This window comes from Alligator sinensis, unplaced genomic scaffold, assembly GCF_000455745.1.
Source record: "Alligator sinensis unplaced genomic scaffold, ASM45574v1 scaffold91_2, whole genome shotgun sequence".
Taxonomy (NCBI): Eukaryota; Metazoa; Chordata; order Crocodylia; family Alligatoridae; genus Alligator; species Alligator sinensis.
Genome location: NW_005842529.1, coordinates 1,066,728 through 1,080,429, shown reverse-complemented (window position 1 = coordinate 1,080,429; position 13,702 = coordinate 1,066,728). Strand labels below are relative to the sequence as shown.

Sequence of the window (13,702 nt, the reverse complement as noted above, 5' to 3'; positions counted from 1 at the left end):
GAGAGGGGGGAAAAGAAAAAAAATGATGAGAGTTTGTTTTCAGCTCTGTTTTGTTTTGTCTCTTTGACAGCCCTATGAGTCTGGTTAGTGTCTTTGCTTTCCTCGGCCAAGCTGTTTCTCTGCGGCTTGTGCCAGCCTTTCATTCATGAGCATGAAGTAGCGGGAAAAAAGAGTTTAAAAATAGGGAAATGTAACCGTGCACAGGGAGGAGGAGGGAGAGATGAGCTGCTTGAAGCTGTTTCTTTCTTTAGCTGACTAGATTTCAGCCTGATGGGTGAAAAGTTTCCGCTGAAGGGTTTTGCCTGTACGATAATGTCCACAGTCAGGGGCAGAACTCCACCCCAGGCAGGCGCGTCCCGACTCATCCGTCTCCTCCCCACCCTGTGGCCTGATGCTTCTCTTCCTCCTCCTTTCTGTGTCAGCAACTGCAAGTGTTTGGCTTGGACTTGGCCTATTTGGCAACCTCAGGTATATGGAAAGTGGGGGGTGGAAGGGGGAGAGGCAGTCACGTTGCAGATCCACGTGCCACCGAGAACCTGGAAAGGAGCCAGGAATGTGGAAGTTAATCAGCCGCGAAGCAAAAGCTTTACAAACTGCACGAGGGAGAGCCCAGGAGGAGGAGGAGGAGGCAGAGAGACACACTATGAAGAGGGGCAGCGGGAGGGAGAGGTCTGGCCATTCCTCCTCCCCAGCCACTGGCAGGCAGCAGTGACTGATTGCAGCTGGATGGAGAGAAAGACAAGCTCCTGGATGCCATCAGAAACCTGACGGGACATCTGAAAGCAACAAGTGCCTTCTTCCTCCTCCTCCCCCTCCTCACCTGGACACCAGCCCCCGAAGCCAGAGCCAGGGAAGCCAAGAGCAGAGGCCAGCAGGGATGTAAGTGAGCTGTCACCAGGGAGGGGAATCTGGGGGTTGAATTACACTTTGACTCTAGGGAGAGGAGGGGGTCTGCAAAACAAACTAAACCAGTTCACTGATTAACAAGTCCACCTAAGTGAAGGAGGCATCTGACTAGAGGCCCCCTCCCGCTTATGATTTCAAATTTTACTGGGGGGGGCTTTTCTCTCACGCAGGTGCTCCCCGTTAATTTGCACCCTGGGAATCACAGACCCCTAGAAAAGGAGGGCTGGAGGAGCAGCCCCTGCCACCTCCCCCCGCGCCTTCTTCAAGCCCTGGAGCGATACCCTGGGAGCCCGTTCCTGTGCTCCTCCCGCACTGCCTTGCCCACCTCCAACCTCCCCGGGCAGCGGGACCCGCGGGCTGGGGCTCCAGTGCCCGGGAGAAGTGGCGCGCGGCGCCGCGGGTTGAAGCGGGGCGGGGGGGCTGCCTTGCGCCGCCGCCTCCCCCGTGAGGAGCCCTGCCCCTCCGGCAGCCCGGCCCGCCCCAGGCTCTTCCCTGGGATTTCCCCTCCGCGTCCCAGGGCCCGACTGCGAGCCAGGAGCTGTGCAGGCTGCGGGAGTCCGGCAGCTCTAGCAGCAGGGGGCAGAGACTTTAGTGCGGCCTTTACAAGGGATGGATAAAACCCTGCAAAGCACCTGTCGGGGACAATCGCGCGTCTCAAAAACCATTACTGCGCAGTAATTGCGGGTATTGTGCGGTAACCAAACATGACTGTGCAGCACGGTCATGTGCCTACACGTGCATACCCATACTGTGCAGTAATTATGGTGACCTATGCTGATTTGGGTGTAAATTTGGGTGTAATTTACATAGCAAATTAACACCCATGAACAACGTGTGCCTCCTGAGGCTGGGGGGTAACAAAGGGTGTCTACAGCAGGGACGTGTAGGCGGCAAGCAGGGACCACCTGCAGGCAGCAGCGGTGATGGTGGTGAGGGTGGGCCAAGCGGGGACAGCCCACAGGCAGCCACAGCAGTGTCAGCGGTGAGGGGGAGAGGATGGAGAGCAGTGACTGCCCACAAGTGGTGACACAAGCGGCAGTGGTGGCCAATTTTAGGGAGAGCACATACCCCCCCCCCACATGCATCACCTATATTTACACCTGAGTAGTTGCTACACAGTCATGTGTAGACGCCTTATTGCGCAGTAACCATTTGTGTGGTTAGCAGTTTGAATGCCCTCCCCCTGCTTGTCATACAGAGGGAACTAGCATGTACCAGCAAGGAAAAGAATGTAAAATCCCCCTAAAAACATCGAGTTCTTTTGCCAAAATCATTCATAGATTCATAGATATTAGGGGCTGGAAGGGACCTTGCGAGAGTATTGAATCCAGCCTCCTGCCATGGGTAGGAAGTCTGCTGGGATCAAATGATCCCAGCAAGGTAAGCATCCAAACATTTCTTGAATGAGTCCGAAGTAGGTGATTGCACCACCTCTGGGGGGAGTCTGTTCCAGATCCTGGCCACTCAGACAGTAAAGAAGTTTTTTCTTATGTCCAGTCTAAATCAGCCTTGCAGAAATTTGTGGCTGTTAGACCTTGCTGTTCTCCCAGATCTAAAAAAGGGGGCAAGGAGTGAAATCCTTATAGCGAGGATTTTACCCAAGTCCCCACCCCCCCCACCACACACACACACGGCAAAAAGAAGGAAAAACGTTCTCTGGCAAGATGCTATTGTGTAACTGCTCATTTTAAGGTCCCCATACCTTCCCCTGAAAAACAAAATGGTACTGCTGTCAGAAAGAAGATAGTTAAGACGTAAGCAAGGCAGTTTCTTGTCTAGTAAATGTTACTTAAGATATTCAAAAATAATACTATCACAAAGCCCCATATGTTTGAGAAACATCAGGGTTTGTTTGTTTTTTTATTTTATCCTGGTGCAGTTGTATCAAAGAAGCGGTTCACCGTTCATCTGAGAAAAGCTTCTAAGACAAAAGATTGTTTCCTCCAGTGCCTTGCCTCTCCTTTCCCAAATGTGATGGATTACCTTTGTGTGAACTTAGCTTAAACCACTGGAGGTTTGGCACCAGATGAAAAAGCAACATAGCAGCAGTGTGGCTGTTATTAGCTATAGTGACAACCGATACTGCTGAATATCCTAACAGTTCAGGGCAAGGTGATACATGATTGCAGGAAGAGCAGTTTCCTTCTGAGATCTTGGACACCACCCAGAGGCTTATTTCTATTGCTGTAATTGCAGCTGCCTCCCCTTGGAGGCACTGAGAGCTGTGGGTTAGAGCCACAAAAGGATTTGAGCACCAAAATCTATCATTTAGGTGCTACTGATAGCTTAGGGGATCAAAACTCGTGGAAGAGGTGATATCTTTTATTAGACCAACTAGATATTTGCAAACAAACTACTGCATTTATCTGCAAGCTTTGGGGCGCACACACCCTTCATCAGGCATAGGAAAGAGCAGAGGCCACAAAAGTTCTCCTAGTTAGAAATGAAAATTCACAACCTGCATAACTGGTAGCTTAAACACTATCACTCACTTGCTGCCAAACCCTAAAGTTGCAAAATTCCCTCAGTGCCTTAGAAGATGTCCACGCCACTATTATGGCATTTGGCAGCCTTGTACTGAGACACCGTGCTGGTGACGCTGCTTCCAATGTGAGAGCTAGCGCAGAGGTAGCATGTCTCACTATGGCACAGCCTGGCATAGTATTGAGTGATAGAGACACTCCCAGCAGAAGAAAGGGTATGTGCAAAGTCACCTAAGCATTGATACTGCTCCACATCTAAGAGCTGCTCAGATCCCTAGTTGCAAAGCCAGATTCTCAGTTTCAGCATTGTCCTGCCTGTCTAATCACAGGGGTCTGTTCCTGTGGGTATGCTCAGAGCACCCTTAAGCTAGATGCGACCCAAGCAAAACATCCATCGCCAATGGTCAGCTTTGTTTTGGGGTACCCCAGCTGCTACAGCACTTCCCTGGGAGGTTGGAGCCTGAGGTCTGCAGGCTATACAGAGTAAGGAAGAAAGGCTGAGAGAGGTTAAGTGACTTGATCAAAACCATGCATAGAGTCAGTGCAATCCCAGAACTAGAGCTAAGGAGCTCCTTGTAGAATGGGGATTTCAACCTGAGGCTTCCAACCACCCAAGGAAATGCTGTAGCCACTGGGGTACCCTAAAACAGAGAAATCAGAATCCTGAGCAACCTCCAAACCATGTCCCTCCTTTTCCTCTCTGAATATTCTCTTCTATAGGAAGCTTTCAATCCCAAGTGGTGTTGGGGCAGGATTTGCCCTGACAGGATCAAATACATAAGCTTGCTTTTATTTTTGTCTATGGGTGGGAATTTCACCCATACCACATGCACATTTTGTTTCAGAAGGTAGAATAAAAATTACAGGGAGGTGGTTACATTTCTGCATGGTTCAGGTTCCAACTTAAATAGCGAATGTAAATAGGAACAGTAGCCAAAGGAGAGATACCATCTCCGCTGTATCCTGGCTTTTATATTTTCTTCCAAGAGGCAAGGATTTCTTAGGTTGATATATTTTATTGAACCAAATGTGTGGTTAGGACAGAGTTAAACAAGCTTCCAAATGCAAGAAATTCTTTGTCTGGTCTGATCAGATGGCATGAATGCTTTGCATTTGAAAGCTTGTCTAACTAACCCAACAATGCAGATGGTCCAGTAAAAGATATCACCCTAAGAAATCCTTGCCTCTCATATAATGTCTGGACCACCACAGCTACATCACTCTTATACTACCATTTTTTTCACTTTTTCCACCCTGAGATTTCTTTCAATCCCTTCCCTTCATACTGGAATATTTAATACACATTGTCTCCTGTGTCTCCTCACTTGTCCCCATATCTTTTTGCCCACCCTGTTGTTATTTACAGTATATTGTGTTAAAATCCATAAGTCCCAGTCCCGGACTAAGAGCCCATTGTAGGAGACACTGCATAACCAAACACTCTTGACCCCAAAGAACTTAAAGTCAGTTCCCCAGTGCTCCCCTGGGACTCCAAGATAAATGATCCTACACCTGTCACTCATTGTATAGTAAACCACAGACAAAAGAGAGAGGAAGGCCTCCCTTTCCTTCCGCCCACACCTCTCACAGCAAGTAAGATATCAGCCTCCAGCTGCATCCCAGTGAAGCCAACGGCAGTTCTCCATGAGGAAGGGAGACTTGGAGAAGTTTTGAAACATTTCCTTTAAGATACTCAGAAATATCCAAACATACAAGGTGCAGACAGAAGTGCAGCTCCCATTCTAACTCATGGAGCTTCACAGAAAATGCCATAGGTTAGGCGGATCTTCCCAACCCAAGAGACATTAGCTGTTGTGGTGGGGGGGGGGGTGGGTTGAAGAAGAGAGGGAGGTCTGTTTTGGGGTTTCCCTAGCCTGAGCTGGAGTGGGGGACGGATTGGAGTCCCTCCCCCCCTCCCAAGGTGGGCTGGCAACCCCCAAAATGAGCTCCCTCTACTCTCTTCTCCCCCTTTCCATTCTGAAAATAGTTCCAGGAACAGGGCTGGGCTGTGTCAGCCCAGTCCTGCTCCTGGCACATGCAGACACAAGTTAATGAAGGCACTCCACTTTGGAGTGCCTTCATCTGAACCCTCATGTAATGAGGGTTCAGATTGTCATGGAATCTGGCCCTTTTAAAGTGCTCTGCAACTGTGCATTTGTGTTAAGTCGTGGCTGTAGAGTGCTTTAAGGGGCCAGATTCAGCAAAAATTGTCACTTTTGTCTGTGCCTTTAGCTACCCCTCTCTCCCTACCAAGAGCATGTGTGTTGGGTGTTGGGGGGGGGGGGGGTTGAAGAAGAGAGGGAGGTCTGTTTTGGGGTTTCCCTAGCCTGAGCTGGAGTGGGGGACGGATTGGAGTCCCTCCCCCCCTCCCAAGGTGGGCTGGCAACCCCCAAAATGAGCTCCCTCTACTCTCTTCTCCCCCTTTCCATTCTGAAAATAGTTCCAGGAACAGGGCTGGGCTGTGTCAGCCCAGTCCTGCTCCTGGCACATGCAGACACAAGTTAATGAAGGCACTCCACTTTGGAGTGCCTTCATCTGAACCCTCATGTAATGAGGGTTCAGATTGTCATGGAATCTGGCCCTTTTAAAGTGCTCTGCAACTGTGCATTTGTGTTAAGTCGTGGCTGTAGAGTGCTTTAAGGGGCCAGATTCAGCAAAAATTGTCACTTTTGTCTGTGCCTTTAGCTACCCCTCTCTCCCTACCAAGAATATATGATGCTTGTTAAATTGAGTATGTTTCATGGTCTGTCCTTGGTAGGGAATCGCTGATCTTTAAGCTCATCGGAGAGCAGCAGAAGGGCAAAAAGATGATGGTGTGGAGACCAGTGAAGACAAACTGTGTGCGAAGGAACCTCTTTGGTCCTGTGGACCACGAGCAGCTGCAGAAGGACTTCCAGCAGCTACTGCGCAGCGGTGTAGAGGGAGCCAAGCAGAAGTGGAACTTTGACTTCCTACGAGAAATACCAGCTGAGGGGCTCCTGCAATGGGAAGAGCTACAGGGCCATGAGGTCCCAGCCTTTTACCACAGCTGTGTGGTAGGAGAGGCTCGCAAGCCCTTGCAGCTCTTGAACCGGCCCATGGGCAAGGAAGCCAGGGCTCACCAGTTTGCCAAGGTGACACTGACTGAGAAATCCAAAGCTCCCAAGAAAATTGTAGGCAAGAGCCCAGAAGTGAAGAAACAAAGACAGGCTTCCGTCACAGGTGCGTGAGATTTTTGCTGTTTGTTGCTTACCCCAGAAAAACCAGAGACAGGGCTTTGCAGAAATTAGCTTCTGATAGGCCTCTTACCAGTCCTGATTTCACACAGGCCACTCTTCAGATAAATTAGATGGCATGAATGATTCCAAGAAGTAGTGGCCTTAAAATGTTCAGTGTACATGAGATACCATGGGCTTTATTTTTAGAAAGTGCTGAGCACCTGCAGCTGCCATAGATTTCTTTGGGATTTATTTTTGTGTAGGACTTCTGAAAGTCAATCCAAGGCAAATAATGATTGATTACTCTTTAATATTTTGTGGGGATGGGAAAGCAGTTTAGGCAGTTGAGTGGGAGGAGTGCTAAGAAAAATACTGTGTTTTTCTTGAATATAACCTACACCTTTCCCACAAAACCAGCTGGTAGAACTTGGGATATGCATTATATGTGAGAAATAGGGCTCCCCATGAGTCCAGAAATTTGGTGGTAAGGGAGCAGCGGCAGCAGTCCCAGAGTGCTCCTTCAAACCACACTCATTAACACTACCAGCACTCCCCCACTGCCAGATTCCTGGACCCACGGGGAGCCCCCCAGCCAGACAACATGGCTCTGCACACCAATTCAGCCACCCATGCAGGGATGCTTCACAGCTATACCTGACTTGCAGCCCCAGACCCAACACATGGCCCTTATGCACCAGGTCAGACCCAGCACATGGCCTGGCCCCGGGGTACTGGGTTTGTCTGTGGACCCCATCCAGCGTGTGAGGCTGGCAGTAAGCTTGACTCCCTAGCAGCTGCTACTCAGTTACCACAAAGGAAGTTGGGTTTTTTTCTTCATGCTGCCCTTAAAAAAGATGTGCTGTATACAAAGGCATACTGTATGTGAGAAAATATGGTAGTTGATCTCACCTTAAAGGGGAACTTGGGTCTCACCACAAGCATATATCCACTTCCATTTATTCTTTTTATTTTATTTTATTTATTTTATTTTAGTTTTAGAGCTGCCCACAGATAATCAGGTGCTGTCTTCCCAAAAATGAAGTATGAGGAACAACAGAATCAGAAGAGGGTAGAGCAGGAACCAGAAGGAAGAAGCCATTGTAGATATGAATATTATTTTGTATATGGTCTTCAGCAAAAGCCTCTAGAGATTTTTTTAAGAGACAGATCAGTCTGAAATTTGGCCAGATGGCAGAAAGGGCCAATTTTTCAGGTATTCAACACTGATATGTGGTGCTAGATACTCAAAGGAGTTCAGCTCTCATATACATTTTTTTCAAAGGGGCTCCTATTCTGATGCTTATTGTCACATGTTCAGAAGTGCTCAGAACTCTGCACTAAACTCTTCTGAAAAATCAGACTCCTCATGTTGGTGTCCTAAAAAGGGAGCTGAGCTCTTTTGAAAATCTGCCCATAAATGATGATATTTTACTTGTACTTACTGGGCTGTCAGTTTGTCACCAAGGTATTTTCTTGCCTGCCTGAGGCAGAGAACACTAAGTATCAGCTTAAATCTGTCAAAAAGACTAAGATTTTGGACATGTTTTTTAATACAAAAGTTAATCAGGCAATGCAATAGCTTGCCAGGAGAGGTGATGGAGTCATCATCATCACTAAAGATATTCAAGGGTAGGTTACAGATTAGTGAAGAGAGGACCATCCTGTACCAGAGGATGGGGCTATGGTACATGATAAATGCACTTTTGATGTCCATTGGGCTTTTCAGGCCTTAACCAATTAACAGTAAAATTTAAGTGGAATTTGCCTTTGAGCTTAGTGGCATGTGGGAGTCACTATTCAACTGCAAATCTCTTGCTGGGCACAGAGGTGTAGCAAGCTCATTGAGCACCCAGGGTGGGACAGGTGCAACCACTGAAGGCCAGATGGGGTAGCAAATAGGTGAAGGCAAGGCAAGACTTGCCTTCCTAAGCAACTGCTGGCTACTGCCACTGCTGTAGCAGCATCAGTCCACCCCAGCAGCAGCAGCCCCATAACTGGGCTCCCCCGGAGCTGACAGTGGTGCCACATTTCTTCTTCCCCTACATTACATATTAGAGCAGGGCTATGCCTGCTCTGGCAAAGGCTCCTAGGGGGAAGGAGGAGAGGGGGAGCACCATTCCACTTGCCCTCACCCACTAGATATACTGCTTGCTTCCTATGATCAGGCAGTGGCAGTGCAGGGCTGCCCCTGCTGTGACACAGATTCCTGGGGAAGATTCTGGTGTCCTCTTATTGTCGGTGCCTGGGGTGCCCTTGTTATGCTACTGATTGGGCATTTGGTAGTAAATTATGCAGATGTCCAAGGGACATTTTCCCCAGTAAAGAAACATTTAACAGGAGATCTGGAAGCCAGCACACCAATCTGCATAAATTTAACACTTTTCCACATTTGCTTTTAAAAGAGAAAGCATATTGCTGAATCGATTCCTTCTCCAAGGATTCTGGATGTAAGAAACCTGATCGCAGCAAACATGGGAATTCTTCTTTTTCTGGCAGACCTTTAAGATCTTTCTATCTATCTTTCACTCTATTACACACACACTTAGTTTTCCTATCACCAATTCAACAGTATCAACATTTCTCTCCAACTGGGAAGAACGGGGCTCTGCTCCATCTGAAATTAGACAGGATTATCTATGGGGTGGGATGACACTCAAGTATATGATTCTGTGCCATACCCCAACCTTTTATCATCCTAGAGATGGAAGTTAGTTTAGGATTATTTCTCAGATCAGTCTGTAATCACATTAAGTCAAGTAGAGCTCTGCAGCATTTTGCATTAAAGGTCCCGCAATGTGCATTTAATTTAAACTTTCAAAGACAGCTTGCGGTCTGTTAAATAAACATCACCATATTAAAAACCAACCATGGGCTCGGTAGATATTGAAGCCACCAAAGTGGGAGGAGCTGAGGCTTTTCAACTGTATCTGTATCCTTAGGCAGGAAGACCTAACCAATAAAAATGCAGAATTTTTGCTGTTTTACCAGTTCATTTTACAGACACCATTTTGCTCTCTTTTGTCCCATCACTACTGTTTTCTTCTCACAACTGGTTCAGCCTCTGTTCTGTTTCCATGCAAGTAATGCACAGTTGGAAGTTTCAGATATAGCTAGGTTTTAGCAAAACTTTGCCAGAAACTAAACCAAAGTCTTTTGTGAGCTCCCTCATCCTTTATATTCTGATTTCTCTCTTTTTCTTACACCCTGCTTTCTGCATGTCTTTTCACAGCATCTGATGAAGTGAACGTGAGTTCATAAAGCTTGTTCTCTCTCTCTCCCTCTCTCTGTCTATAAGACCAGGTACAGACATTACTCTTTTACCGATATAAGTGATTGGAAACCTGTCTATACCCATAACACAACAGAAGTTCGGCACACAAAACTGGAGTATACCCATAATAGAGCAGAAGTTCAGCATACATAGCCCAGTTTAAAATGGTGGAACCTGGTCTAAGATTTCCTTCCCAACCTCCTCCCCCCCCCACCAAAGGGCAAATGGGTGTTCTGTTCGCTACTGATCTAAATTACACTGCTTACAAAAAGCCACCTAATTTAGATTGATTCCTCCTTGGGCTTTTTGAATGTCTGATACCTAGCGTAAAGGTGCATACTCACCCTGCCTTCTGATTGGGTTTCATAGGCTAGAGGTAAATGGAAGAAAAGAAACTAGGAGATTTTATATGTGGCACCAGCCACCACCTTCTCATGCCAGCCCTTTACACACTTCTTTGTTTTCAAGACCCCCAGGACTTCACTCAGCCCAATATATTTGGGCCTTGTAATGTCACACAGTTCTCCTGGAAGACCTCTAATGTTTTTGTACCCTTTTTAGCCATAGAACTAAAAGGACAGGTACCAGAAGCAATATAGCTACTAATATAGGGTATAAACAGTTGCTGCATTTCTCCCAGGAAGAGAGTATTCTAGGAGTCCATTGTTCCCTTTTAAATGCCTGTGTAGTATGCAAGATAAAATGTGCCATCACTTCCTCCCTCCTACAATGCTGTGTACATCTGTAAGTTAATAGTGTGTCATTCACCTTAATTACGAGTCACTGTAAGGACAAGCCTGTCAGGCTGTGTACTCTCACTCACTATCTACTGGCAGAGGGGCAGAAATGCAGCCAGGAAAGGGTATGGGTGTAAATGGCTGCCCCTGGTGTTTTGATGTTGGTTAAAACCCAGGATAATCAGGACCACCTCAGATGAAATGTCTGTTTAAGCCATAGTATGGTATAGCAACAGTAGAGCACTCTGCTAGGACTGATGTACTCTTTCCTTTAGCTAATTAGACTAGGCTGGAACACCATGCTAATAGGCCTATCCCAGTCCCTAAGCTAACCCCAGGTGTCTCGGCATGGTGCTATATACTTGCACTCTTAATGAAACTGGCTAAAGAATACTCTTTGCAGAACTTTGGCTGTGAAATCCTATAGTATTCCAATGAACCTGCCAACATTATTCCCTGCTGAAATGAATACAAGGCATAAGCTATTAGGTCTCCATGGATATTTGCTATATACATTGCCAGTTTACTTATATGGAAAGCATCACAAGGGCCACATTCTCAGCTGGTTTAACCAGACTTAAAGTCAATGAAGTTGTTTACATCTGCTAAGAATCCCGGACCTCTAACTGTAAGTAAACATTTAGGTTTCATTTTAGCTAATTCGGCCCTGTCTGTTTTTCTGTCAGGGGAAAAATATCACTGTTTAATGTTTCCACTAATTATGAAAGGCTGGTCATGATTCCAGAGCTGAGACTGATCTGAATTTTGCATGGGCAGTCACATTGTTACATATGAAAAATACAAAGTATTTTCCTCATAACTACTGTGCTTACTCCTTTCTTCAGTGCAGAATGACTATATACTCAGTGTTATTGCAAGGTAGTAGTCTTTGTTTCTAGAGTTTAACATCAAAAGTAGAACACGACTAATAAAGTCAAGCATAACTATAATTTTTCTAATGTTATTCTACTCCGAGGGTCTGTTTTTAAGGAGGATAAAAGAGTACTGAAAAACATCTCTTTCTGACCAGAAAACACCACAAAACTGAGAAGTCAGGGAGTAAAATGTCACATTGCTCAGCTTGCATAAGAGGGTCCAAAGTCCTTTGATCTGTGCTGGATAAACGCCAGCCCATTTCCTTTGTTTTGCTTGGTATTCCACAGCTTTATATGGAACATGCTAAAGGTATTAGTTCTGTTCCCTCACAGATCTTAAAAGAAAAGCCTAAATGGCTGTACTAGAAAAGCAGGGAGACTAGAGAGAGTCTTGCAAACACCACTTGTTAATCCCAGAGTTTCTAATTCTGTTTGCTTGTTGGTTCTTCTACAGATTACTACTCAGCGAAGAAGAGAGTCAAAACTAACACAAAAGCTGCTTCAGAAAATGTGGCTTTCTGAAAGGGAACACAGGGTTAATCTGCACCAGAGATGTTTCAAAAAGCTGGCAAATACATTTGACGGTCAGAAAATGTGCGTGCAAGCTATGAACACTTACAGCATCACAGAGAGAGACATTCATGGAAGCAGCAATGGCAAGTCTTACAAGCACAACAAAAACAGCATCAGGATGATGTCAGGCCAAATAAACTGGAATCCCTTTTAACTAAGAGTGGCTAATCTTCAGTGTTTTGGTAAGCGAACTTGGAAACTGGCTAATAGTAGCAGCCTTCTGTGCATGGGACAGCAGGGAACCTAAAGTTAAACTGTGCACATGTAACACTGTATTTGGACATGTCAACATGGAATTGGGACCATGTTTAATTCTTTTTTTATAGTTACGTGTTTAGGGTATGTACAGAAGTGCTCCATGCACATTTTACAGGGCTGTAATTTGGAGCACTTTTTATAGCACTATAAAGTTATAGCACTCTTTAACATGACAGAAGTGCAGTGTTTGGTTTGGGGGGAAGGGAGGCCTCTGAGCCTCCTGCACTTTCCAGGCTTGGAGGCAGGGGGTGCTCCACAGCTTCCTGGGGCTTCTCCACTGGTTAGAAATTTGACCACCATACAGAAGTTATTTAAAGTGCTGTAAATTACTAACATGCTGTAAAATACAGCACTTCAAATTTAAAACCTCATTTAATAAGGGTTCATTTAAAACCCTGTACCCATTTTTAAGTGCTATAAAGCCATGCACTTCTGTTAAGTTACAGCAATAAAGTGCTTTAATTGGGGAAAAAAGCAACTTCTGTACACACCCTTAATCTGCAGCCTCTCCCCTGGTTTTAGTGGTTTAGCCACCTAATAAGCTTCACCACCTAAACTGTACGGGTCTGATTTTTCAGATTTCCCAGTTCAGCCTGTGATTTTTTAGATGCCAAATTGCACCTACAACTTGGTTAGAGCAATTTTTCACTGACTTATTTCAGAGCTTGTATGTGTAAATTCCCTGCGGGGGTAAAAAGAGACAGCTACAGTTACTTTAAGGAGAATTTGGTGCTGCCTGTCCATCTACACAGGTATGCATGCACACTTGCACTCATAGAATTGGGGACCCTTGTTTACAAGTCATTCCTGGGCCCAATTCAGTTTTCATTTTCACTTCTGCAGTTCCACTGAGGTCAATCAGTTTGCTTGGGTGAAAACCAAGGCAGGATTTGCCTATTGTCTACAGTGTTTTGTAATGCCCACAGCCAATAAGATGACATTTTAGACTGATGTTTTCTTGCTAGTACCCAAACTATGATTCCATTAATATAGTTTTTCAACCAAAAAAATTAATGGCCATTAATAGCACTGGATCATCAGTCTCTCTCAGCATTGCATGGATTATTTCTTCTATGATTTTTATGTACCATACACAAACTTTTATATGTCCTCCTTTCTGTTACCCTTCTCCAGTCCCTTCTCTTCCTCCCCCCTCAACCAGTTTGGGTAAACTGAAATTTTACAGCACATAGTAGTCAGTGTATAACATGTAAAAAGAAACCTATAAAATAGACACTCAAAATGATCCTGGTGCCTGAGGACACAAGTAGGCTTCAGGGTTTAATGAATAAGTTTGGAAAGACCTCTGCATATTGGGCATTCTAGACATTTACACCATGGCTGAGAGCTACATCAAAATCAACCACGGCTTCTCACATACAGCAGATTTATATGTGCATAT

At 45.7% G+C, this 13,702-nt stretch overlaps 1 protein-coding gene across 2 annotated transcripts; it reads left to right on the top strand.

Moving 5' to 3' along the window:
* Positions 1-571: 571 nt before the first annotated feature.
* CDKN1B (cyclin dependent kinase inhibitor 1B) lies at positions 572-12,196 on the top strand. 2 transcript variants are annotated; one of them, XR_003095913.1, is made up of 4 exons: positions 572-879; positions 6,148-6,590; positions 7,580-7,799; positions 11,924-12,196. XR_003095913.1 is itself a non-coding variant. In XM_006031796.3 (3 exons), coding segments are annotated over exons 1-3 (513 nt in total). In that variant the 5' UTR covers positions 578-877; the 3' UTR covers positions 11,992-12,196. The 2 variants fall into 2 exon arrangements, 1 of the variants encoding a protein (XP_006031858.1); XM_006031796.3 differs by lacking the exon at positions 7,580-7,799 and having other exon boundaries at positions 578-879.
* Positions 12,197-13,702: the final 1,506 nt, after the last annotated feature.